The following is a 24,905-nucleotide window of genomic DNA, read 5'->3' as shown; positions in this document are numbered from 1 at the left end:
ATTTCAGCTCAGGTCGTGATCTCCCGGTTCACGGCATTGAGCCCCCACTCAGGCTCCGCGTTGCTGTTTGGGATTCTCACTCTCTCTCTCTGCCCCCTCCTTGCTCATGCCTGCACTCTCTCAAAATAAATACACATTAAAAAAAATTACTGTGTAAGAGGGAAAACCAGTCAGAGTCTGTGCTGTTCAGTGCATCATTGTTTTGAAATGTCAGTAAAGACCTTAAATGTTTTTTTCTTTATTTTGAGTGTAAAAACATGTATAAGGCACTGGGATTCCCAGTGTAGCTACTTTTCATGTTTTATTTGCAAGTTGTATACATTATCTAGTGAGAGGTTAAAAAATGCTTTTTGAGTTTTTGAAAATGTTATCTAATGTAATTGAGAAATTCATAACATTTAAGAGAGGGGGTTTACTTTTTTTCTTAATTTTTAACTTTTATTATCGAGAGACAGAGCATGAGCAGGGTAGGGGCAGAGAGAGGGGGAGACACAGAATCCAAAGCGGGCTCCAGGCTCTGAGCTGTCAGCACAGAGCCTGACGTGGGGCTCAAACTCACAAACCATGAGATCATGACCTGAGCTGAAGTCGGACGCTTAACCAACTGAGCCACCCATGCGCTCCAAGGGAGGGTTTACTTTATAATGTACAGCTGACCCTTGGACAACACAGGTTTGAACTGTGCAGGTTCACTTACATCTGGATTTTTTGTTTGATATGGTACAGCCCTGTAAAGTATATGTTTATGTTATTGGCAGGGCTTCTGGTCAACAGTAGGCTATTAGCGGTTAAATTGTGGGGATGTCAAAAGTTATACGTAGATTTTTGACTGCGTGGGGGTCAGCGCCCATAACCCCCATGTTGTTCAACGGTCAACTATACATCCTTTGCCTTTTCTTTTTCAAGAATGGGCATCACTCCATTTGCCAGTCTAAGACATTGCATTTTATAGGTATGAAGAAGGAAAGAGGGAAAAGTAATGGCCAATCCCTTTCTTACTTGTTACTGATCAGATTCTTAGCAGCTGTCTCTCCTTGGATTTCTTCCACAAAGAAATGATTTTTCTACCTGTTTTCTTGCTGGTTGCAGCTACTTCACGCATCATAAACAAAACCATGCTTTGTGTCAAAACCATCACTTTTCTTTAGCTATTTGTTCAAGGGCTATGTGAGCCCTAAACTGTAATCGAGCTTCCATGGAATAGTCTTTGTAGTTTTTTATGTTGTCTAGGTTTTTTGTTGCACTGTCATAATCTCCTTTTAGATAGTAGAGAATTCCTAGTTCGTAGTAAGTATATGGCACCAAATAGTGGTCATATTTTAACAATTTCTCCTTCTTAAGGACACGATTAAAGTAACGCTCAGCCATTGAATATCTGCCCAAATGTTTCAGGCACAGACCTTTCAGCAAATTTAACAGACTTATGTCATCTGTGCCATACTCGGTATTTGGATTTTTTCGTAAGAGGTCTTCTCCTTTATCAATTATCGACAGCCAGCTTGAAATAAGGTCAAGTTTTTTGCTCATGACTCGGAAACCACTCCAGGCGTAAATGAACTCCAGAATGGGCTGTGCTGTAAACCAACCTGTGGTGGTGCCGTAGCGCTGCCCCTTCTCGGCAATGAACTTTTCTATTGGCACAGAAGTTCCCCAAATTTTGATTCTCAGGCTATCCACTTTCAAGAAGAGAGAGCTTACGTCCTCACTCACTGATTTCACAGAATCTGAAGGGAGCAAGGAGAGTAGCATAGCTTTACTGTACATGTATATTGCCTTAGACCACCTGCTGTTACGAGACAGTAGATCAGCGTAGTGGTGAGCCTGCTTCCAATTCCGCAGAAAGATGTGGCACCACATGAGTTCCCAGTAACAGAGGTGATGAACCTGCTTCCATTCATTTTGAACAAAAATGCACTCCTCTAATATTAACCGGGCATTTTCAAAATTTCCTTTCAGCATACTAAAACGTGCCTGAAAAAATTTAAGTATGACACAGTTTGGAAATTTCTGGAGGTAGATTAGGAAGAGATCCTCTACAGCAGAACTGTGACCCTTTTCAGCACCAATAGCTACACAGATGTACGTGTAATAAAAGACTAGAGTCAAAACACTTAAGATATTATTTATATGGGATTTGGATGCACTCTCGTGAAGCAGAGTCAAGCCTACCTCTCTATCACCAGAATATCCAACAATATTGAGTAGTTTAAGTGTCTTTGGTGGCACAAGTGATAATAGCAGATTGAATGCTCCAAGTCCAAATTTTACTCCTTCAACCAGGTGTCTGTAGGTTTTGCTGTGGTTGTTAGGCATCTGTGTCAGTACCTGTTGGCAGTCTTTGTATATTTGGTAACTTAACCCGATGTTGATTGCACATTTAAGAAAACCAAGCATACTGTCATCCTGTATAAATGTGACAGTGGATTTCAGAATCAAACACTCCGCGTAGCAGACTTCAGCATGCAGTTCTTCCTCTTTGATAGTCTTTATTCCCTGTTTACTCACGAGATGAGAAAAATTCATCATCCTAGACTTTCTTCGGAAATTGTTACAGGTTTTCAAAGCTTCCTTTGCAGTAGCCATTCCAGTCTGTATATCCTGTGGATCAAAAGTCAAAACGGCCTTGACAACCATAAGGATATTATAGATTAGAGCATGGTATATGCTGGTTTTCGACCATGGATGAATGAGATTTATGGCATCTGAGAATCTGTTATTTAGAAATAAATACAATCCAGTTGTGCACTCTTCCAGGGAAGATTTTAGGTTCATGGTTGTGGCCACAGGGATCATTTCATAGGCATCTTCAAACTTTTCCTCGTCACCTTCTGTCTTACTCAGGACACGTGATGTCAAGTCATTCCCTTTATCATTTTCTCTTTTACTTACAGTAACGGACATCTTTGCTTCCCTACTTTGAGACGGGAAATATTTGAAGGGGAGCAATGTGGCTGCAGTGAGGGTAGCTCCTGCTCTCCCGACTGGGCTCACTTCTTCCACGGCCCGAAGTGTCACTGCTACAACCGAGGCAGACAAACTAATAGTGTGGGTGTAGCATTAGGATATTCTCATCTATGCCAGACAAAGAGGCGGGGGGGGGGGGGGGGTGTGTGAAGATAATTTATTTACCTAGAAGAAGTACTTCTGAAAAGTTCAAATCATTTGTAATATATAGAAAACATGTGAAGCAAATCATTTGCAAACAAAAAGAGTTCTTTTGTCGATAGTACACATTTTCAGAAATGTTAATGGAGGAAGGCTCCTTCCCTTTAAAAGAAACATGTTTGACTATAGTTGACACACTCCCTATTTTTTCCCCCTTGGTTTTATTGAGGTAAAACTGACAAAACTGGAAGATAATTAAAGTATGTAACATGATGGTTTGGGGGAAATGAGAACATTTTTCTACTCTCAGCAAATTTCACTTACACAAAACAGTGTTATCAACTTAGTCACCATGCTATACATTAGATCCTCAGACCTTATTCATCTTATAACTGAAATTTTGTATTGTTTTTCACTAACCTCTCCCTATTTCACCTACCCCCCCCCCCCCCAAACTCCTTGTTCTTGATGTTCTCATAAGGGGACTTTTCTGCTAGAGGAATATTCTGGGCTGACTTCTGACTGGGAACAGATAAAAGAACCTGGACCAGTGTTGCTCTATGCCTTCTGGATTCCTCCGTCTGGAATTGGCCTGTTCAAAGTCTGAAACCAAAAACCAGGAAGCCTGTCTTTTCTGCTCTCCAGCTGCGCCTGGGACCAGGTGGGCAAATCTGTTTAATTAGGGGGTAAAGCATCAGGGAGCCCACTTGGCAGCCCATCACGTCTGAAATCACAGTAACGATCAACTTAATCAAAAAGGTCATGTTTTGGTGTCCTTCTGCCTGACTCCTGCATCTGGATCCCATTGGTTCTGAACTCAGGCAGGAAAAGGGATGTTATTTATTGATCCCTAACAGGCCATCTCTTCCTCCTCCAACTCTTGTATTCCCTCTCTAGATGGTTGATACTATCATCCACATTAGATCTCTCTCTCTCTCTCTCTCTCTCTCTCTCTTTTTTTCCCCCTCCAAAACCCTGTCAGATCTACTTGCTGAATGCAGTACCTCTCGTCTTCCAAATCACCCTGGACATTCTTTAACAAGGCTTGTTACTAGCATGGTCAAATGCACAGACTGTGAAGTTAGACTGCTTAGGTTTGAATCCTGATTCTGCCATTTGCTTGGCCTCACTGTGCCTCTGTTTCCTCACGTGCAAATAGGGAATAATAGTACTTCTACTAAAGAGTGGTTGGCAGGATTAGGTAAATTAATATATGTAAAGCGGTCACGACAGTACCTGGCATACATAGGAAATACTCAATACTCAATATTATTCTATACACTGCCCCCCAACCCCATAGTCTGGCACATAGCAGGTGTTTGCCAAATTATTTTTTATTTTATTTTTTCAAATTGTTTTAAATGAGGTGTGGGATGTAGACTGCTGTGTGTGGGAGTCCCACAGCTTTTGGTGATAGAGGTGGAGTCATCCTCCTATCACTCTTATGCCTAAAATGTTCTACCTGAAATGTCTTTACCTGTCTGCTTGTCTACTTTTTAAAAAATGTATCCTTTATTTTTTTAAGTTTTATTTATTTTGAGAGAGCGAGAGAGAGAGAGAGAGGGAGAGAGAGAGCAAACCCCAGAGCACACACATGCATGCAGGGGAGAGACAGAGAAGTAGGGAGAGAATCCCTGCACCTTCAGTGCAAAGCCCGATGTGGGGCTCGATGGTGGGCCCCACATGGGGCTCTAATCTCACCAAGTGTGAGATCATGACCTGAGCCAGAATTAAGACTGAGCCAGTGGCACCTCTGCTTGTCTACTTAAAAAAAAAATTTTTTTTAATGTTTATTTATTTTTGAGAGAGACAGAGCATGAGTGGGGGAAGGGCAGAGAGAGAGGGACACAGAATATGAAGCAGGCTCCAGGCTCTGAGCTGTCATCACAGAGCCCAATGCAGGGCTCGAACTCACAAACTGTGAGATCATGACTTGAGCCAAAGTTGGATGCTTAGCCAACTAAGTCCCCCAGGCACCCCATCTGCTTGTCTACTTTTATTTTATTTAAAAAAAAATTTTTTTTTAACGTTTATTTATTTTTTAGACAGAGAGAGACAAAGCATGAACGGGGGAGGGTCAGAGAGAGGGAGACACAGAATCTGAAACAGGCTCCAGGCTCTGAGCTGTCAGCACAGAGCCTGACACGGGGCTCGAACTCACGGACCGTAAGATCACAACCTGAGCCGAAGTCGGCCGCTTAAGCGACTGAGCCACCCAGGCGCCCCTGCTTGTCTACTTTTAAAAGGATCAATCTAGTGGGGCGCCTGGCTGGCTCAGTTGGTAGATCATGCAACTCTTGATCTCAGGGTTGTAAACTTGAGCCCTACATTGGGTGTAGAGATAACTTAAAAATAAAATCTTAAAAAATAATAAAAAATGGATCAATCTAGTGAGAATGGATTAGGGAACAGTAATACTAAGCCAGGAAGATCAGTCAAGTAGGGGGCTTGAGTGGAGAGGCTGAAGGTACAGAGAGGAACAATTCAATGAAAAGAAAGCAGAGGGGGATGCACAGAGCACAAGTGCAGGAAGGAGTAGCCTTGGATGAGAATAACCTCTTGCACTAAATACAAGAGACTTCCTTTCTGTCATTCATTCAATACAGACTGAATTGAGCTCCTTCTATAATACCAAGCACTGTTCTTAGTGCTGGAGATACAGCAGTGAACAAAACAAAGACCTGGCTCCCATGGAAAACAATAAACAAAGGAATAAATAACATGTCAGCAGTTGATTTTTGCTATAAAGAAGAGTAAACCAGATTAAGACAGAATGAGGAATTTAGAGAGTGATGGGGTGTGAGGTACTTGGTATTTTATGTAGGGCAGTCAGGGAAGGCCTCCCCGATAACGTCACATTTGAGCAGAGATGTAGATGATGTGAAAGTCTCTTGATCTCTTCTTTCAGTCTAAGATAAGTGAACATTCTATGTGTTCCCATGATGTCTTGTGCTTACCTCTATCCTAGCACTTGCTATATATATATATTTTTTTAAATGTCTTCTTTTTGCATCATGTATATCTATCTTCATCACCAAGTACGATTGGCACTCAATCATTAAACTAAATTAGCATTAAAAAAATTTTTTTTAATGTTTATTTATTTTTGAGACACAGAGTGCAAATGGGGGAGGGACAGAGAGTGAGGGAGTCACAGAATCTGAAGCAGGCTCCAGGCTCTGAGCTGTCAGCACAGAGCCTGATGTGGGGCTCGAACTCACAAACTGTGAGATCACGACTTGGGCCAAAGTCAGACACTTAACCGACTGAGCCACCCAGGCGCCCCAAAATTAGCATTTGTTGAATGGCTAGGACAGTTTTCAATTTATATACACTAAGACAAACCTAAAACGAAGTAACCATGTAACTGTTAAAACTATGAGACTCAGAAACATGTAACAGTGAATACTACAAAGAATTGCTGCCCTGGGGCGCCTGGGTGGCTCAGTGGGTTGAGTGACTTCAGTTCAGGTCATGACCTTGTGGTCCACGGGTTCGAGCCCTGCGTTGGGCTCTGTGCTGACAGCTCAGAGCCTGGAACCTGCTTCAGATTGTGTGTGTGTCTCTCTCTCTGGCCCTCCCTCACTTGTGCTCTCTCTCTCTCAAAAATAAATAAACATTAAAAAAAAAAAAAAAAAAAAAGAGGGCGCCTGGGTGGCTCAGTCGGTTAAGCATCCGACTTCGGCTTGGGTCATGATCTCGTGGTCTGTGAGTTCGAGCCCAGCCTCGGGCTCTGGGCTGATGACTCGGAGCCTGGAGCCTGCTTCCGATTCTGTGTCTCCCTCTCTCTCTGCCCCTCCCCCGTTCATGCTCTGTCTCTCTCTGTCTCAAAAATAAATAAACGTTAAAAAAAAAAAGAAAAAAAAAATTGATATCCTTAACATAGTAAGAGTTCCTAAAACTCAACTAAGAAAAAACACCCCAACAGAAAAATCAGCAAAGGGTATAAATGAATTGCCAATTAGCATAATGTTGAATCTCATTGTAAATAATAAAATACAAATTAAAAAATTATATACTCATCTTAAAAATGAAATTTGGGGGGCGCCTGGGTGGCGCAGTCGGTTAAGCGTCCGACTTCAGCCAGGTCACGATCTCGCGGTCCGTGAGTTCGAGCCCCGCGTCAGGCTCTGGGCTGATGGCTCGGAGCCTGGAGCCTGTTTCCGATTCTGTGTCTCCCTCTCTCTCTGCCCCTCCCCCGTTCATGCTCTGTCTCTCTCTGTCCCAAAAATAAAAAAAAAAAAAAAAAAAAAAAACGTTGGAAAAAAAAAAAAATGAAATTTGGCAGATTAAAAAAATTCATCCAGTGTTAATGAAGGTGCAGAGAACCAAGTACTTTTGTGGGCTTCTTGGTGGGTATATAAATGCTACAACCATTTTGGAGAGCTATTTGGCAACATGTTTTAAAAGCTTTAATATTTTTTTATACTCCTTTTTTAAATGTTTATTTATTTATTTTGAGGGGAAGAGGAGCAGAGAGAGGGAGAGAGAATCCCAAGCAGGTCAGTGCTGTCAGTGCAGAGCCCAACATGGGACTCAAACCCATGAACTGTGAGATCGTAACCTGTGCCAAAATCGAGTCAGATGCTTAATCGACTGAGCTACCCAGGCCCCCCTTTTTATACTCTTTGACCCAACAATTTCACTTATGGAATTATTCTAAAGAAATTATCAGGGATGTACATAAATATCTATAAAAGTTATATATACTTCAACATTATTTATAATACAAAAAGTGAAAATAAGCTAAATTTCTTACAAGAGAGGATATTGATGAAATGGAATACTGTGCCAATACTATAATGCTGTGGAGTATTTAATGATTTGGCGAATTGTTTATGGTGCACTATATTGCACTATATTGGTTTGGGTTCTCCGGAGAAACATAACCAATACCAGATATATATAAAATTGTATATAAAACAAGGAATTGGCTCATACAATTCTGGAGGCTGAGAAGTCCCAAGATTTGTAAAAGGCAAACTGAAGCCCAGGAGCCAATGGTATAAATCCTAATCTGAAAGCTGGCAGGCTCAAAATCCAAGGAGAGCTAATTTTTCAGTTAGAGTCATAAGACAGGAAAAGACTGATGTCCTAGCTCAGGCAGTCACATAGGAGAAATTCCTTCTTGCTCAGCCTTTTGTTTTATTCAGGCCTTCAATTGATTGGATGAGACCCACCCACATTAGGGGAGGCAATCTGCTTTACTCAGTCTACTGATTCAAATGTTAATCTCATCCAAACACCCTCACAGACACACCCAGAATAGTGTCTGACCAGATTCTGGGCATCTGTGTGGACCAGTCATGTTGACACATAAAGTTAACCATAACATGTACTATTTGCAAAACTATATAATTTTTTTTCAAAGAAGTGATATATGCATAGGTAAAAATTGAAACTATAAATTCCAGATTATTAATAATGGTGATATCAGAGTGGTGGCATTATGGATAACATTTATGAACATTCAATAATTATCAACTTATCAACATTCAATAATTATCAACAATAATTATCAACTTATCAACATTCAATAAATATTGAGTACCTACTATATGATAAAGACTATGCTAGGAACTAGCATACATTGGTTAATGAGGTAGATTTGGGCCCTGCCCTCACAAAATTCATAGCCTGGTATTTGTGCTTTTTCCTATTTTATATAATTTCTATAATCAACATATTACTTATAATCAGGGGGGAAAAAGCTTGTAATAGTTTTGCATGCTTTATCTCATGTAATTCTCACAACGGTATGAGGTGGGTATTACTGTCGTTTCTCTTTCATGCATGGGGAAACTGAGTCCAAGTGAAGTTAAGTGGCCTGCCCCAAACCATAGTTGGTATGTGTAGGAACAGGATTCAAACCTAGGTAGTGGGACTGCAGACCTCACAGTCATTGTTAACAGTACAGCATGAGCTAACTTCTGTTTTTCAAAAGATTGGATCTTTTTTCATTCTGCTTTTCTGTATTTTCCATTTTCTACAACATAAGTAAATTATTTTTATAATTTAAGAAAGTTTTTACATTTTCAATTTAATATCATATGGATAATAATTTTGTGGTTTGTGGGGTTTTTTTGTTTTTTGTTTTTAAGTAGGCTCCATGCCCAATGTGGGCCTTGAACTCATGACTCCAAGACTGAATCACATGTTCTACTGACTGAGCCAGCCAGGTACCCTTACATGGATAATAATCTTATCCATGTGATCCAATGGAATAATTGAACTAAATACAGAATATACAACCTGCTGTCCAAAATAATTAAAAAATTTGAATTGTATTATGATTATTAGCTTCGAATCATTTTTTCAAAGTATCCTTGAACGTATATTATGAATGAATACAAATGAGACAATGAATGTATAAAGCATTTATGTGATTTTTCTGGAACCAAGTAGTAAATTGCAGAGACAGGATTCAATGTCAAGTCTTTTGAATCCCAGGTCATTGCTCTTTTCATTAACTCAGGCTGTATTCATGAAAGAGGTAGCTGGACGACCTTGGGCAAATCACTTAATTTTCCTGATTCTAGGAAGTGATACATTTAAGTTAAGTTTTTAAAGTATGAGTAGGTGGGGCCCCTGGGTGGCTCAGTTGGTTGGGCCAATGACTTCCGCTCAGGTCATGATCTTGCAGTTTATGAGTTCGAGCCCCGCATTGCACTCTGTGCTGATAGCTCGGAGCCTGGAGCCTACTTCGGATTCTATGTCTCCCCCTCTCTCTACCCCTCCCCTGCTCACGCTCTGTGTCTCTCTGTCTTTCAATAATAAATAAATGTTAAAAAAAATTTTTTTTAATAAATAAATAAACTATGAGTAGGACATTCATAGGTAGGATTGTTTGTAGGAACAATCAAGGAATATTAATATATATATATATTTTTAAGTTTATTCATTCTTGAGAGACAGAGCATGAGCAGGGGAGGGGCAGAGAGAGAGACAGAATCCGAAGCAGGCTCCAGGCTCTGAGCTGTCAGCACAGAGCCCAATGTGGGGCTCAAACCATGAACCGTGAGATCATGACCTGAGTCCAAGTCGGATGCTTAATGGACTGAGCCACCCTTGAGGCGCCCCTCAAGGAATATTAATATTAAAGGATAAGAATAGCATAAGGAAAGCGGCAGAGGTTTGTCCCAAAATGAGCAGTTTGTGTTTTATTGGTAAAGTTAAAAAAAAAGAGTTAATAAATATAAATACTTAGTATAGTGTCTGGCACATAGTAAATGCTTAATGAATACTAACGTTTAGTAAGATATTTGGGGGCTAGAGCTCTCTTCTGATATGAGAGAAAAATGATGCCCAGAAAGTTTGTGACAGATCTAGGATAACATGATTAGTTAATAATGAAGATGAGAACGTATGTTGTCGGACTTCCCAATTCAACGCTTTTGCCACTTCACCATATTAATGCTGGAATATGGCTGTAAACACAGGCTGAGAAGTGATCACGGACTGTGGGGAATTATACTCTACACCAATGATTTGCAAATTGCTGGAGTCTGTTTTTCCAAAGGAAGAACACGCAGGCTAACATATTCAGTACTGTATCAAAATTATACACTAATTGGGGTGTCCAGTTGGCTCAGTTGGTAGAGCACGCAACTCTTGATCTCAGGGTCCCTGAGTTTAAGCCCCACATTGGGCATGAAGTCTAGTTAAAATTAAAAATAAATAAATAAATAAATAAATAAATAAATAAATAAAACTTATATACTAATTATAAGTGTTATATCTGAATTAGTGAAAAGTTAAAGGATATTTTGAAAGAATGAAATTCTATATATTCTAAAGTTTGTGTGTGTGTGTGTGTGTGTGTGTGTGTGTGTGTAGACTATAAATGTGCTTTATTAAAGAAAGGACACAACGTATTGCCAAACTGACCCTCAGATATGTTGTATTACTTCACATTCTGATGTGTATAACTGCCAATTTCACTGCACTCCTGACAAAAATAGCATGTTGTTTTAATTTGCATTTAGGATAGACGTTTTTCTTCTTCTTTGTGGTTTTTTTCTTGTTTTTTTTCTTTTAATTTATTTTTTATTGAGTGAAGTCATTTTTTTTTAAAGTAAGCTCTATGCCCAACATGAGGCTTGAACTCAAGACCCTGAGATCAAGAGTCACATGCTCTACTTACTGAGCCAGCCAAGTGCCCTGTCATTCTTTGTTCTTAACTAGCAATTCCAGACTCTTGGACTTTGAGAACTAGGTAGATCTGAGAAATACTGGGGGATGGAGGGCACAAACATTTTTCTATCAAGAAAACATGAGAGGCATCTGGGTGACTCACTGGGTTAAGCATCTGACTCTTGGTTTCAACTCAGGTCATGATCTCATGGTTTGTGAGTTCAAGCCCTGTGCTGGGCTCTATGCTGACAGCGCAGAGCCTGCTTGGGATCCATTCTCTCTCTCTCTCTCTCTCTCTCTCTCTCTCTCTCTCCTTCTCTCTCTGCCCCTCCCCTGCTCACATATACTCTCTCTCAAAATAAATAAATAAACTTAAAGAAAAAGAAAGAGAGAAAACATGAGAGGGGGGCCCGGCTGGTTCAGTCAGAGAAGCATGTGACTCTTGATTTTGGGGCTTGAGTTCAAGCTCCACGTTGGGCATAGAGATTACAATAAACACATAAACAAACAAACAAATAAAATAAAAAAAGAAGACATGAGATTTAAAAAAATTACTTAGCATCCTTTCATTAAAAAAAAAATGTGGGGGCGCCTGGGTGGCTCAGTCGGTTAAGCGGCCGACTTCGGCTCAGGTCATGATCTCGCGGTCCGTGGGTTCGAGACCTGCGTTGGACTCTGTGCTGACAGCTCAGAGCCTGAAGCCTGTTTCAGATTCTGTGTCTCCCTCTCTCTGACCCTCCCCCGTTCATGCTCTGTCTCTCTCTGTCTCAAAAATAAATAAACGTTGGGGCGCCTGGGTGGCTTGGTCGGTTAAGCGTCCGACTTCGGCTCAGGTCATGATCTCACGGTCTGTGAGTTCGAGCCCTGCGTCGGGGTCTGTGCTGACTGCTCAGAGCCTAGAGCCTGTTTCGGATTCTGTGTCTCCCTCTCTCTCTGCCCCTCCCCTGTTCACGCTCTGTCTCTCTCTGTCTCAAAAATAAATAAAAACGTTAAAAAAAAATTTTTTTTTTAAATAAATAAATAAACGTTAGAAAAATTTTAAAAAAATGTGAAGAGGAACATTTAAAAGAGTAAGAAAGACATAGTCACAGAATTAAAGATGGCTTTTTCCGGAAAGAGTGGTTGGCAATATTTCCAATTTTTCTGGAATTGGGAGATATTTTTATCAAAGTTCTGACAGTCCTTGTGGGAAGATTTGGGAACCACTGCATTCGCCATGCTACAATTCTTGGTCTTAGTCTCATTTGAAAAACGAAGTGGTTAGACTAATGATTTAATACAATTCCTCCTGTTTCTCTGTGTTCTAAACCATTTCTTTCATATGCAGTCTAAACTCGTCTATTTGAGTTGCAGTGTATGTACCCATTTGTCACTGGCTTGAGAATAGGTTTTTTACTTGCCTTTTTAAAAAAAGGTGTCATCTTATAGAAATTAGCTGCAAAGACTAAACTTTGTAATAAAAAGCAACAATCTCCCCATTGCTCATGAATACGTTATCTCCCCATTCCACAGACAAATGCTCTTGCATAGAACCTTTAAGAAGGTTTCAGCATTTGATTTGCGGATTCCTGTAGATATACTTTTCACGAAGAAAATTTCTTCTTCTGAGTTGTTGCTTCTTATATGCGTCAGATTGTTTTTGTCTCTGTGGACAGGGTCAAAGGAGAAAAGTGACAATTCCACTTAGAGGTCGGTAAGTGAAGAGACAAAGATGTCTTCGGAGTGGCTACGTAAGGCTGGTCACCATATTTCAGGGTCTTCTCCCCAGCTTTGCCCAAACAAAACTTCAGTTTTGTCAATGCACCCAAGTCATATCAAATTTTGAGCAACTGACAAAGGTTAATCAAACCACCGCTCCTCTCTCTCCTCCTCCCCCTTCTCCTCCTAACATTTCTTGAGCACTCAATATGTGCTAGACAGTGGGCAATGTTATTTGCCTGATTTACCTTGTCTACGTCTAACAACTCTCTGAGATGGGCCACTACTATCAAAGCCTACTTTGCAGATGAGGAGGCTGAAGTGGGCGGAGATTAGCTACTTACTCAAGGCTAGGCAGCTATCCAATAGTGGAGCCCGGCTTCAAACCCAACTCTGGCATACTCCACGAGCTCCTCCTCTTCATCACTACACCCACCGCCTGTCTTAAGGAAAAGATTCGTGAACAAAAATCATTTTTATTGTTTTACAGTAGAGAATATTCATTTCCAGGGACTAGAAGGTCAGTATCCAAATATTAAATAAGGGAAGTCAATGGTCTTGCGCATCTTTAAATACAACTGGGAGCTGGCTGATAACATAGGTTCTCTCCTATCTGTGCTGAATGAATTGCTCGACTGTCCACACTGGTCTAGCTCTTCCTAGTTAAGACAACAAGCTGACCATTAATTAGTTTCATTAATCCTTCTTTAGAGAAGGAGCAACTTAATTGACACAACTGGTTAGGGTTGGATGGTTTTACAGTTTCACACTTTTTAATACAATCAGGCATTCCTCAGAAAGCCTCATTTTTCCTAGATTGTTTTATACTCCTAAACTACGCATTTAGGTATTATTTGTATCAGGGGAGCACTCTTGCATCACATTTTTGCTCTTCACTCCTTGAAGTTGATCAAGGCACTAGCGTTCTTTAACTGTTGCTCTCCCGACCCCATCTCCATATTTCAGTACTGACTGTAGTTCAGTACTTAGCTAATGAAAAGTTAATTTCTTTATACAATATGAAAGAATTATAAACATGCCTCTGAGGATTTTTCCTTCCTAGAATTTCGTAAGAGCATCCTAGACAGAACTGAAGATTATGAAATGTTGAAAAAAGAAAAGAAAGTTGTACTTGAATACAGATCTTTGGACTGACCCACAGTACATAAATTTACAGCACATCCATGAATACATATTAAAAGACTAGTGTTTGTAAGTACAGACTATTTCTTTATATTAAAAATAGTACATGTACAAAAGGTCTAAACTTGTTTTTGTTTTAAGGTTTCCACATGCAAGCTAAAATAGTGGCAATGATTTAAAAGTGAAACTAAAATGGAGAAGAAAATATGATAGAGTTAACTTTTTCTTTAATGCTTTTCTGGAAAAACTGAATCTAGAAAAAGCAGATAAATTTTGAAAGCTGCTGTAAAAGGATTAAGAATGAACTCACCCTTTCCTAAACTAATAACATAATCAGTTTTTAACAACAGTAACATGTTAAGCATTACTCAAAATTGCATATTAGGAAATCTTAGAATATTCATTGAATTAAGTAGCTTTCATATTCCAGTTAAATCTGGGAACGTCATCCTAATTGAACACACAATCCTATAGGCAAAATTTATATGGCTGAAACTGATTTCAAAAGAAATCAGTAGGAATAGAAGTACTCCATACAATAATATCTCCCTGATTTGGATTGATGTTTAGTGAAAAGAACTGGTTATGTGTCAGAGTGAGTGTTCAGTATAATAGTGTGTGGAAATTCTATGAGGGACTATTGTTTTTTCATGGTGCCTAGGATAGCAAACCCAGCCTAGAACTGGCCCTCCTTTAATAGAGATAAATAACATGCAATTAGCTTATCAAAGCACCTAGAGAGGCAGGCAAGCCAGTCTGGGTTTACCCCTTTTCCTTTAATGTGCTTGAAAGCAGTTTAAGTTGGAAAATTGTTTCTTTTCTTATTTTTATACCATTACTTTAAAAATTCTCTTTAGTATAGCAGACTTTGTATTCAGAACAAAAACTATTTACTGAGGCCTAATAGTATAATAAGTACTATCTTTCAATAAGTTACCTACAGTTTGCCCCACAACAATTTTCATAAATTCTTAATAAAAGAAGTCAAATTAGTGAGGCTTGACAGGATTGATAATGTCTTTCAGGGATATATAAAAAGATCTTTATCATTTAAACCTTTGAGAAGAACCCTGCCCGTTAAGTAGATAACAAAGATCAAGGAGACTAAGAGAGAACAACTATAACATATTTTATAGAACTTCTATTTTCTTGGTAGAATTTTCTTGCAATGTATACACTTTCCATAATTGGAGAAGTCTGAAAAAAATATATGAATTTGTAGCATCATCAGAAGAGGATCCATACTTTATTCACCAACTAAATCTCCTTTCTCCTGTACTCTGTACCACATACCTATATACATCACATTAAGTTACAAATGAGAAACATAAAACTACAAATACCTAAGGATTTCATCTTTCACGTGAACCAATCCAACTCATATATTCCAAATATTCATGATGTATGTCTTTTGTGTGTGTGTTTGTGTGGCTGGTGAAAAAGAAGTTGAATCTGTTTGGCAGATACATTGTATAAAATCAAAACTGAAAAATACAGCATAGGAAGTATAGTAATATTGCAATAAAGTTGTGTGACAGATGGTCACTAATGGTGAACACGGAGTACTTACTATAACGAATTGTTCAAACACTATGTTGTACACGTGAAACTAATGTAACATTGTATATTACTTAATAAAAATAAAAAGTCAAGTCAAATTTGATTTTTCAGTGATTCTATCTAAAGAAAAGGTTTACATTTATTTTATGAAGAGAGTGGCTGAGCAGCAAGGCTTATTAGTCAAAGACAATTTAACAATGTCTCAGTGCTCAGGATATGAGTATTAGTGGATGAGATGTGATACTATAATACAAAGCAGAAAGCACTAGAAAGGAAGCACAAATAACTCTGTGTGCTTCAAATGCAAATAATTTCATAACTGCCACTAGCTAGAATGCTTTAAGGATTTAGGGCTTTTGCACAATTTCAGTATCACCGGAAAATAAAACAGAGTACTCCATTCCTTTGTCCCCCAGACTCCAAGAACTCGGACCGTGTTGATGAAAATTGGTTCTGAAGGGGCTGGAGGGTCGGTGCAGTCCCTGGGGGCGCCACTCCTTTTTGAGGCCCATGGTGCAGAGACCACTACACAGAATGGCGGGGTTCATTGGAGTTCTCACCCTGGCCAAACTCCCGATTACCTCTGATGAGCCTCAAAGATGACTGAGCAGCAGTTTAGGCCAGGTCCCCCAGCAGAAAGGCGGCGACAGCTGCAACATCAGCGGTTAAATTTTACAGCCTTTCATAACGCCGGTCTTAGAGGTACCTATAGTAAGATTGCTAGAGTTGGGGGTCCCTAGTATGGGGAAAGAAGGGAGGGAGAAGGGAAGGAAAATGAGGAGGGTACAGGAAAAGGGGGAGAGGAGGGGGCGGGACACCGCGGGGAAGTCCGAGGGTTTACTGGCTAGACTGGCGTTCCCATGGAAACGTATCCCTCCGCCCGACCCAGCTTCTTAGCTTCATCAGTTCCCTCCGCGCGGCTTCTCTACTGTTTCCGCCCTGCTCCTTTGTGCCGCGCAGAACGTCGAACTGACGCATGCGCAGAGAGACCCAGCCGCCGCATATATAAGCGCGAACTCAGCTCTTCCTCGTAGTGCCGCTGGGACCGTTGGCGACTGGTCTGGTCTTGTGGCTTTTGTATTACTCATTCCTTGGGCACTGCGAGCTGAAAGAGCAGAGCTCGCGGGCCAGTCATCATGTCGCGTTACGGGCGTTATGGAGGAGGTAAGAGGCCAGGGCCCGGTAAGGGACGTTGCTGTGACTATAGTGAGTATTGCGAGGCCGTGGGGTTGGCGCGGCGGTTGGGAGACGGTTATTCCGCGTGCGTAATGGCGGCTTCGGCGCACACCATACGAAGCCGGAGGCAGCGGGGGCGGGGTGTCGAAGGCAGCCTGGGGATGGCGGGTGTAGGTCTGTGGTGGGTTCCGTATTCTTGGGCGTTTTCGTCTTCCACCACAGCCCAAGGCGGGCCCACGATTACTGTTTTCCTGTTGCCCTTCTTCGAGCCGCCCGCCTGCCCCCCACCCCCCCTCCCTCGGCTGCCATTTTGCGCACATTGACGAGCATGGTGGCGCATTTCCTTGGCGCTTTCCCGCCACTTTAGCAGACAGATCTGGTCCCAACTGTAAAACCGAGGGTGAATTTCAGACTGGACAAAAGTGTGGCAGCTTCGAGCTGCGCATTCTCGTCAGACAATCGGTCGAGTTGTGGAGTGGGAATGGAGACCTAATCTTTTCGTCTGGCGGCTGCTTTCTTTTCTCTTTTAGCTCTTTCGAGCGCGGTTTATGGCTCTGGGGCGGGGAGCTGGAGTCCTGGGCGAGCCAGCGCCTGGGGCTGTTGCCGCGGAGGACGAGAGCCGGCGCAGCCCAGCTCTCCTGGTCCGGCCCCAGCCCGGGCCCGCCCGCCGCCGACGCTGCCGGCCCGCGCGCTCCCCGCGCGCCCGGGGCTGCCGGGACCCGGGGGCGGGGCGGGGGCGGAGCCCGCCCCACGCCGCGGAATATCCTACCACGTGTCTGCTTGTGTTTTGGAGGTCGTCTCCCCGTTTGAATGTTAAGAACTTTGCCTTACGCCTAGCTTTCCGGAAATTTATGAGCATTCCTGGTTTTAAGACTAAATCCTTGATAGAGCATTAAATAAACATGCATTGTACAGTCTCAAGGTTGGCCTGTTTGGGACAAAGAGTTCACTCAAACTTAGGCAAAATTTTGCATAACGTGCGTTCTTGTATTTGCGTTTTTAAACAGAAACCAAGGTGTATGTTGGTAATCTGGGAACCGGTGCCGGCAAAGGAGAGTTAGAAAGGGCTTTCAGTTATTATGGTCCCTTAAGAACTGTGTGGATTGCGAGAAATCCTCCAGGATTTGCCTTTGTGGAATTTGAAGATCCCAGAGATGCAGAAGATGCAGTGCGAGGCCTGGATGGGAAGTAAGTAAGATGTTGGTCCATGAAACTCAGCCTTTATTAGAATATTCCTGTGGGCTGGGTAGCGAGCTAGCTAAATAGTTAATCCTAATTCTACATACTTGAGAAGGGGGAGCAAAGTTGGAGTCGGAAGGGTTTATAAAGAGAACTGAAGCTTCTGAGGTTAAAGAGTGGAAATTTCTAAATCTAGAAGTCACTTGTATTTTCTTTAGCATTAGAAATTTGTTGCCTTTCTTTTATAGGGTGATTTGTGGTTCCCGAGTGAGAGTTGAATTATCAACAGGCATGCCTCGGAGGTCTCGTTTTGATAGACCACCAGCCCGCCGTCCCTTTGATCCCAATGATAGATGCTATGAATGTGGCGAAAAGGGACATTATGCTTATGATTGTCATCGTTATAGCCGGCGGAGGAGAAGCAGGTATTTATTTTAATAAAGGAATGGTTGGTATAATAGTTAATCAGTAATTTTTTTATTAGCAAGGCAGAAACTAGTATTTTTCTATAAACTTGAATGTTAATTGTACAGGTGTATTTTACAGTTTTTGTTTAATTAAACAAATGCTAATATATTAATAATCAACCTGGTCAAAACCTTTCAGGTTTCTTCGTTTGAGTCAGTCGCCTTGATTCAGAATGTCACGAGCCTTATGATATCATGCTGAGGCGCCTTGCAAATCCGACAATTAAGATCCTCCTAGACCTTGAGGTGATCAGCATAAGAGGCCAGATCCCCTCGAGTCATCTACACCTAGCTTCACCTTATTCTTTAAAGGGCAGAAAATTTGAGACGGTGATCGCCGTAACAGTAAATTTGGCTTACAATTGGGGCCCCCTCCGGTTTAGAAAGAGGAACACCAGATTGACCACATTCCCAACTAGAAAAATCTTCTTGCGTCAATCAAGCCTCACCTGGCTCATTTGGCTGTCAGTTTGATCGTCGTTAGATTGAAGAAAACATCTAGATGCAGCGATCGGCTATAGATACTTCTAGATCGTCTAGATCTACTAGACCATGGGCCAAAGAGGGTCGACCTGCAAACTTGCAAGGTTTATTTTAAATACACATTACAGTGTTTTATATTATGTAATTCTAAAATGTAATTCAGCTTTTAACAAATCTTTTTTTAGGTAGTTAAAAAAAAAAAAAAACTAATAGGCCCAGAGTTTATTTCCAAATGAGACACTAAATTTAAATAGTTTGAGATTTGGTTTCAGCAGAGGCACACAAACTCTCAAAACGAGTTATCATCTGACATTCTTTTTTTTTCTAACTTAATAAAATAGGTCACGGTCTAGATCACATTCGAGATCCAGAGGTAGGCGATACTCTCGCTCACGCAGCAGGAGCAGGGGAAGGAGGTGAGAAATATTTAACTCAAGTTTTAACAACTGATAAACTTTAATTGGACATAAGACTTAAGCTTTGATTTATTTCTTAGGTCAAGATCAGCATCTCCACGAAGATCAAGGTCTGTGTCTCTTCGGAGATCACGATCAGCTTCACTCAGACGATCTAGGTCTGGTTCTATAAAAGGATCGAGGTATTTCCAGTATGTAACACTTTCTATCCCTTATTTGTATTTGGTTTGTCACGTCTTAATGACTGCACTTTAAGACTATCTTAAAGACATAAATGAAGTGGTTTGCATCAGAAAATACTTTGATTTCTAAAAGTTGAATTTGTACATGACTTGCATCTAAATGGATATTATCCTAATTGTACAGATCAAGAAAAGACCAATCAAAGATTTTTAGAGGCTTGTTTGAGAGGCCATGGTAGAGGAGGGTCCAAAGCACAAATTCTCAAGTCATTCCAGTGCTTCTTAAAGGTGATAGTTGCTTGATTTCTGCTGGAGGCCCATTAGAACCAGGGGTAGACTTAGAAGCAAGTTGAGACGTAAATTTCTCCTTTTTGGAATGAGAGGGTGAATTTAAGACTGGGAAGTTGTTTAGGGTAGTAGTTGTGTACATGTGTGTGGATATGGCTTATTTAACCACATACACACTAAAATGTAAGAAATTAAAAATCAAATTGGAAACCTTAGGGGTTTTTTGACTCCTTTTGTAGAAGGCCTTTAAATTAGGTGCAGAAATGGGTAAGATTCAGGTGCCTGGGTGGCTCAGTCGGTTAAGCATCTGACTTCAGACTCAGGTTGTGATCTCAAGGTTCGTGGGTTTGAGCCCCATGTGGGACTCTGCTGACAGCTCAGAGCCTGGAGCCTGCTTCAGATTCTCTGCCTCTCTGCCCCATCCCTGCTTGCGCTGTCTCTCTGTTTCACAAATAAGCATTAAAAAAAATTAAACGGGGAAAAAAATACGTAAATCAAAAAAATTAAATGGGTAAGATTTTATAGAATATAAGGAGTTGACAAATACTACGGTCAAGTCACTAGTAGTGTATGCCATTGTGAGTTAGTGCTGTTCGATAATAGCACAAGATCTGTAAAATGCAGGGATTCTGAAACTTGTGGTCCACTCCAGAAAGCTCTGGACTCTAGATGAATGAATGCATTAATTTGATTGCAGGACTCTAATGTGTGTATGTCAGAGGCTGTGGTTTATTTAGTTTGTGTGACAAGTGGTCCTGAACCACGAAAGCTTGCTGATGATCTAAGAATAAAGTCTTAACCGATTTGTGACTTTTCATTGAGGTTATTACCTGAAGAATTGAAATCTCAGTTCAGGGGTCTGTGTAATGTTGGATTTGGTTTTGAGATATACAACTAAACCAAACGATACCAGTCTTAAAACCTTTTCTTTCTCTTGGATACTATATACTGTTTAAGAATGTTGTACAGGAGGGGCGCCTGGGTGGCGCAGTCGGTTAAGCGTCCGACTTCAGCCAGGTCACGATCTCGCGGTCCGTGAGTTCGAGCCCCGCGTCAGGCTCTGGGCTGATGGCTCGGAGCCTGGAGCCTGTTTCCGATTCTGTGTCTCCCTCTCTCTCTGCCCCTCCCCCGTTCATGCTCTGTCTCTCTCTGTCCCAAAAAAAAAAAAAAAAAAAAAAAGAATGTACAGGAACTGTGACAACTTAGCTCACTGAGTATGGTAGAAACAAATAATTGAAGTGGTGGTGCTTCTTTATTTTGATATTGCGAGCTTGTTGAAAGTGTAATCATTTGTTCAGTCTTAGGTCGATGTAAGTTAAGAGTTGTGTCTTGCTTAGTCTTTTTGGTTTTTTTTTAAGTACTAAATTAAACATTTTTTAGGTAATCTCTTCACCCAGCGTGGGGCTCCAACTCCCAACCTTGAGATCAAGAGTCGCATGCTCTCCTGATTCAGCCAGCCAGGCGCCCTGTGTCTTGCCTAATTTTAGCTTCTCTGTTCTTAGTTTACCTAATGTAGTGCTCAGTAGTAGGTGTTGAAGGACGTTACTCCTCTGAACTAACAATACCGTTTTTCTTTCTATTAAGATCTCGGTCGAGGTCAAGATCAAGATCCAGGTCTCTTTCACGACCAAGAAGCAGGTAGGGTAAAAATCTGATTAATACTCTTCTAGTTATATGGCACCAATATCCAAAGAGTTCAAAGTGTTTTGGATTGTTGAAATCTCAAGTGTAAACTCAGAACCTAGGTGTTCGTGGGAACACAGAATCTTACTAGTAAACCAAACATTAGAACTTGGTTTGTACATGGCCTATTCTGACTGACTTCCTGGACAAGAAAATGTCAAGCTATAGAGAGAAGTTTGTGACTTTGGGGTTATATTAAGAGGCCTTGTTAGAACTGATAGGTGCATGGAAAAAAGCATTCTGAGGTCATTGTGCTTGAAGTAGAGTGTAAAAATTAATCATGATACAATAAAGTAGTTCACTCATTTTATGAAGAACAGTTGTTGGAAGATTGGCTTTTGTTAGCAAAAACTGGTAGGCTCTCTTTCAGTTGAACTGCAGCCTGACCTTTTAATATTAAGCTCAGCACAACCTGGGGGTTCATTTCATGATACTGTGATTATAAGAAAGGTATTGGTAGTACTTTTCTTAATAGAATTTCTCATGTTTTGACAGCCGATCAAAGTCCAGATCTCCATCTCCAAAAAGAAGGTAAGCTAAATAATTTGTTGCCAAATCTTAACTGTCAAGTATGGCCTCTGCAGAGTTTGTTTGCTTACTGCTTGCTTTGCAGGCTTTGAGCTCTTTGGAGAATTGGTGCTATATATATATATATATATATATTATTAGTTACTAAGTTTCTTAAATGATTGCTTTTCCCACTTCAAGTTGAGATTAATGTTTGGATATTTAGTCACAAAACCTTAGGATGATTATTAAGAGGCTTAGTCCTGTAAACCTTTAAGTGTAGAATTTCACGTTAAACATGCTTTTTCCTCCACATGGGACAATAGATAAATGAAGTACCCACATGAAGGAAAAAAAATTGTAGGTTGAAATCTTAGAGCTAAAGCATTATCTTACTACTGACTTGCTACTTAATGATCGAAATCCCAGAATTCAAATACTAGTTTTCTTTAACTTGTGGTTTTAGCAAGGAGGCTGTGAAGCCTAATCTTAAGCAGGGACAAAGGATTTGTATGTAAATCTTTTAGGTAATTTTTAGATCTCTGCTATATATTCCTTTTGGCCACCTAGGAGTTTACTGAAATTGAGTTTTGTCCTGATATGTACATAACAGTAAATTTTAGTAGATACTAATCAGTTCCAAACTTAATTGTTTTTCTTTTTAGTCGTTCCCCATCAGGAAGTCCACGAAGAAGTGCAAGTCCTGAAAGAGTGGACTGAAGTTCTCAAGTTCACCTTTTAGGGAAAAATTATTTTGTTTACATTATTATAAGGGATTTGTGATGTCTGTAAAGTGTAACCTAGGAAGGGTATTTCAACCATCTAATCAAAATGGATCTGGATTATTACTCTGTAAATTCACAGCAGTAAGATAATATAAATTTTTGTTGAATGTATTAACATCCTATGGTCTGAAAATGTGGGTTTTTATTTGGCACATTTAAATAAAATGTTTCTAACTAGATTTTTGATTTGTGTTCAATGTTAATACTCAGTTTAAGATTCAGGGGGTAAACCTTGATATTAACTATTCATACAGATTCATTAATGGTGTCATTTGAGTTGTGAACATCATTAGCTGTAGTATACATACACTTGGGGAATTCCTTTTTATCCTTAGAGCTGTGGGTAAGATAAGAACTCAAGTCCACTTAATAGCTTAAGTGTATCTGACAAGTCCCTAAATAATCTGTTGGAGTTGGTATTACTAGATAATAGCAAGCTCTAACGATCTCAATTTGTCAACCTAGAGGATCACTGCTTCCAAAGAAAGGCTTGTTAGTACAGTAACTAATTGAGGTTTTCAGGCTATGAGATGAGATAGTGTCAAATCAGAACTCCTGATTTTAGTAAATTCTACCCAATGTTCTTTTGTTTTCTATATTAATTTTATACCACAACTTTTGCATGTTGGAAGAATTGTCTGAATTTGGGACAAAACATCATGTAAACCAGCTTTGCAAAATTTTCCAGCCCAGATACTCTCTCTTGAAATGGATTGCCTTATTCCGAGCAGAGATTATTCCCATTCTAGGTTTTTCGGTTCCTGACTACCAACATTTTATTTTGCCAGGCTGGTGCAAAGTTATTATAAAGATGTCAATCCGAAAAAAGATGTCAATCAGAAATGTTAATGAGACTAAAGCAGTTTTGTAAATCTGCGTTTAGCGACACCTCATGTAGTTGTTTTGGTAGCATCTGGTAGATCTTAGAATATAGCTGGTAGATTCTTTATTCAGACTTTATCTTTAGTAGGACAGTAATAGTTAATTTTGAGTTTTCTGGTCAAGCTTTTACCAGGCATTCTTTAGCATCAGTTCCAAAAGGGAATACTGGTCTGCATCAAATTTATTTGGTCTGAATGATCACTAGTGCGTTGGAAGAGTGGATATTTTCTTTTCAGAATTTTGACAACTGGCTGAATTATAATGGTGTAAAGCTATGTGTGTAAATGGGAGGCTTATTTGTTGCACTTGGTCAGCTTTAATTGTTCTGTATTACATAAAGATAAGTTCACTTAATAAATCTGCAGAGAACAAACAACCCTGATACTCAATTTTTGGAAGTGGGAGTGCTGAGCCAAGAGTAGGAATCATTAATCCTGTAGCTTTGGGATGATTACTAAGCAGTAACCTAGAGGTTAGTACAGAAGGCTAAAAGACAGGAGGGAGGGGTAGGGGCAAAAATGGGTCTAGGAAACAAGTACAGGAAGTTCAACCTTTAATGGGAAAGGGAATGCTAGGTATCTAGGTCAGTGCCTTGCACATGCTTGACAGCAGGTACCTTTGTGGTTAGTATACATCTTAACGTGATACATTTTGATGCAGTGTGCTCTTTGTTTGCATTTTCAGGTGTCGGGAATGCTAAACTGATGTGACTGACTTGATCAGTACTAGGCTAGGCTTATTCCTAAAATACCTGGCACTACTTGGTGACTAACTGAACACATCAGACACTGAGTACTTTGGACATAGAATCTTTTAGTCCTCTTGCTTACAGAGAGGTGTTGAGAGGTAGGTAATACATACCCTTGATTGCACTTGATTTCACAGTGGTAGTTTTCCTTTGGACTTGGAGCTAGGCTAAGCATAAAGTGAAAGTGTGGTCCTGCCACCTTGCCATATCCTGTCTTAAGGACGGTGAAAAATCTGAGGGAATTTTGAAATGCCATCACTTTGAGACTTGGTGAAATGGATGGTGGTGTAGGATTGTGATTGTCATCTTTGTGTAGCCTATCTTGAAGTCTAAAGGGGGATGGTGATTTCCAAGGTGCGTGTAAAAGGAAGTGTAAGCTCTAAAACTGACAGGTTGGCTAAGAGTAATCAGAGTGGAGAGTAATAGCAAAGAATCAGATCTGGCTCTTAGCAACTGTTTGGAGACCTTTG

General features: G+C 40.4%; 2 protein-coding genes across 11 annotated transcripts; one reads left to right on the top strand and one right to left on the bottom strand.

The window, feature by feature from the left end:
• Positions 1-922: 922 nt before the first annotated feature.
• Positions 923-16,623, bottom strand: LOC131484652 (tetratricopeptide repeat protein 39B-like). Of its 7 annotated transcripts, none has more exons than XM_058683096.1 (3): positions 16,200-16,623; positions 13,281-13,379; positions 923-3,072 (listed from the first exon to the last, which is right to left on the bottom strand). In XM_058683096.1, exon 3 carries the CDS (start codon positions 2,899-2,901, stop codon positions 1,135-1,137), a length of 1,767 nt encoding a protein of 588 aa, XP_058539079.1. In that variant the 5' UTR covers positions 2,902-3,072; positions 13,281-13,379; positions 16,200-16,623; the 3' UTR covers positions 923-1,134. The 7 variants fall into 7 exon arrangements, with proteins under 7 accessions (XP_058539079.1, XP_058539076.1, XP_058539075.1 ...); XM_058683093.1 differs by having other exon boundaries at positions 13,281-13,375; XM_058683092.1 differs by having other exon boundaries at positions 16,221-16,623.
• A 30-nt stretch (positions 16,624-16,653) lies between these two features.
• Positions 16,654-22,984, top strand: SRSF7 (serine and arginine rich splicing factor 7). Of its 4 annotated transcripts, none has more exons than XM_058683101.1 (8): positions 16,654-16,803; positions 17,823-18,003; positions 18,243-18,419; positions 19,286-19,360; positions 19,441-19,542; positions 21,415-21,468; positions 22,009-22,044; positions 22,686-22,984. In XM_058683101.1, exons 1-8 carry the CDS (start codon positions 16,776-16,778, stop codon positions 22,738-22,740), a joined length of 708 nt encoding a protein of 235 aa, XP_058539084.1. In that variant the 5' UTR covers positions 16,654-16,775; the 3' UTR covers positions 22,741-22,984. The 4 variants fall into 4 exon arrangements, with proteins under 4 accessions (XP_058539084.1, XP_058539086.1, XP_058539085.1 ...); XM_058683100.1 differs by having other exon boundaries at positions 16,655-16,803; positions 19,441-19,551; XM_058683103.1 differs by lacking the exon at positions 22,009-22,044.
• The last annotated feature ends 1,921 nt before the right edge of the window (positions 22,985-24,905 follow it).

This window comes from Neofelis nebulosa, chromosome 9, assembly GCF_028018385.1.
Source record: "Neofelis nebulosa isolate mNeoNeb1 chromosome 9, mNeoNeb1.pri, whole genome shotgun sequence".
NCBI lineage: Eukaryota > Metazoa > Chordata > Mammalia > Carnivora > Felidae > Neofelis > Neofelis nebulosa.
Note: the sequence above shows the minus strand (reverse complement) of the source record. Positions and strands in the feature narration are given on the sequence as shown.

What these genes read in the sequence shown, in the direction of transcription:
- LOC131484652 (XM_058683096.1), bottom strand. Translation starts at nt 2,901, where the DNA reads ATGTCCGTTACTGTAAGTAAAAGAGAAAATGATAAAGGGAATGACTTG.
- SRSF7 (XM_058683100.1), top strand. Translation starts at nt 16,776, where the DNA reads ATGTCGCGTTACGGGCGTTATGGAGGAG. An exon ending in TTACGGGCGTTATGGAGGAG is followed by an intron (nt 16,804 to 17,822) that starts GTAAGAGGCCAG and finishes GTTTTTAAACAG; the next exon opens with AAACCAAGGTGTATGTTGGT. An exon ending in AAAGGATCGAGGTATTTCCA is followed by an intron (nt 19,552 to 21,414) that starts GTATGTAACACT and finishes CTTTCTATTAAG; the next exon opens with ATCTCGGTCGAGGTCAAGAT.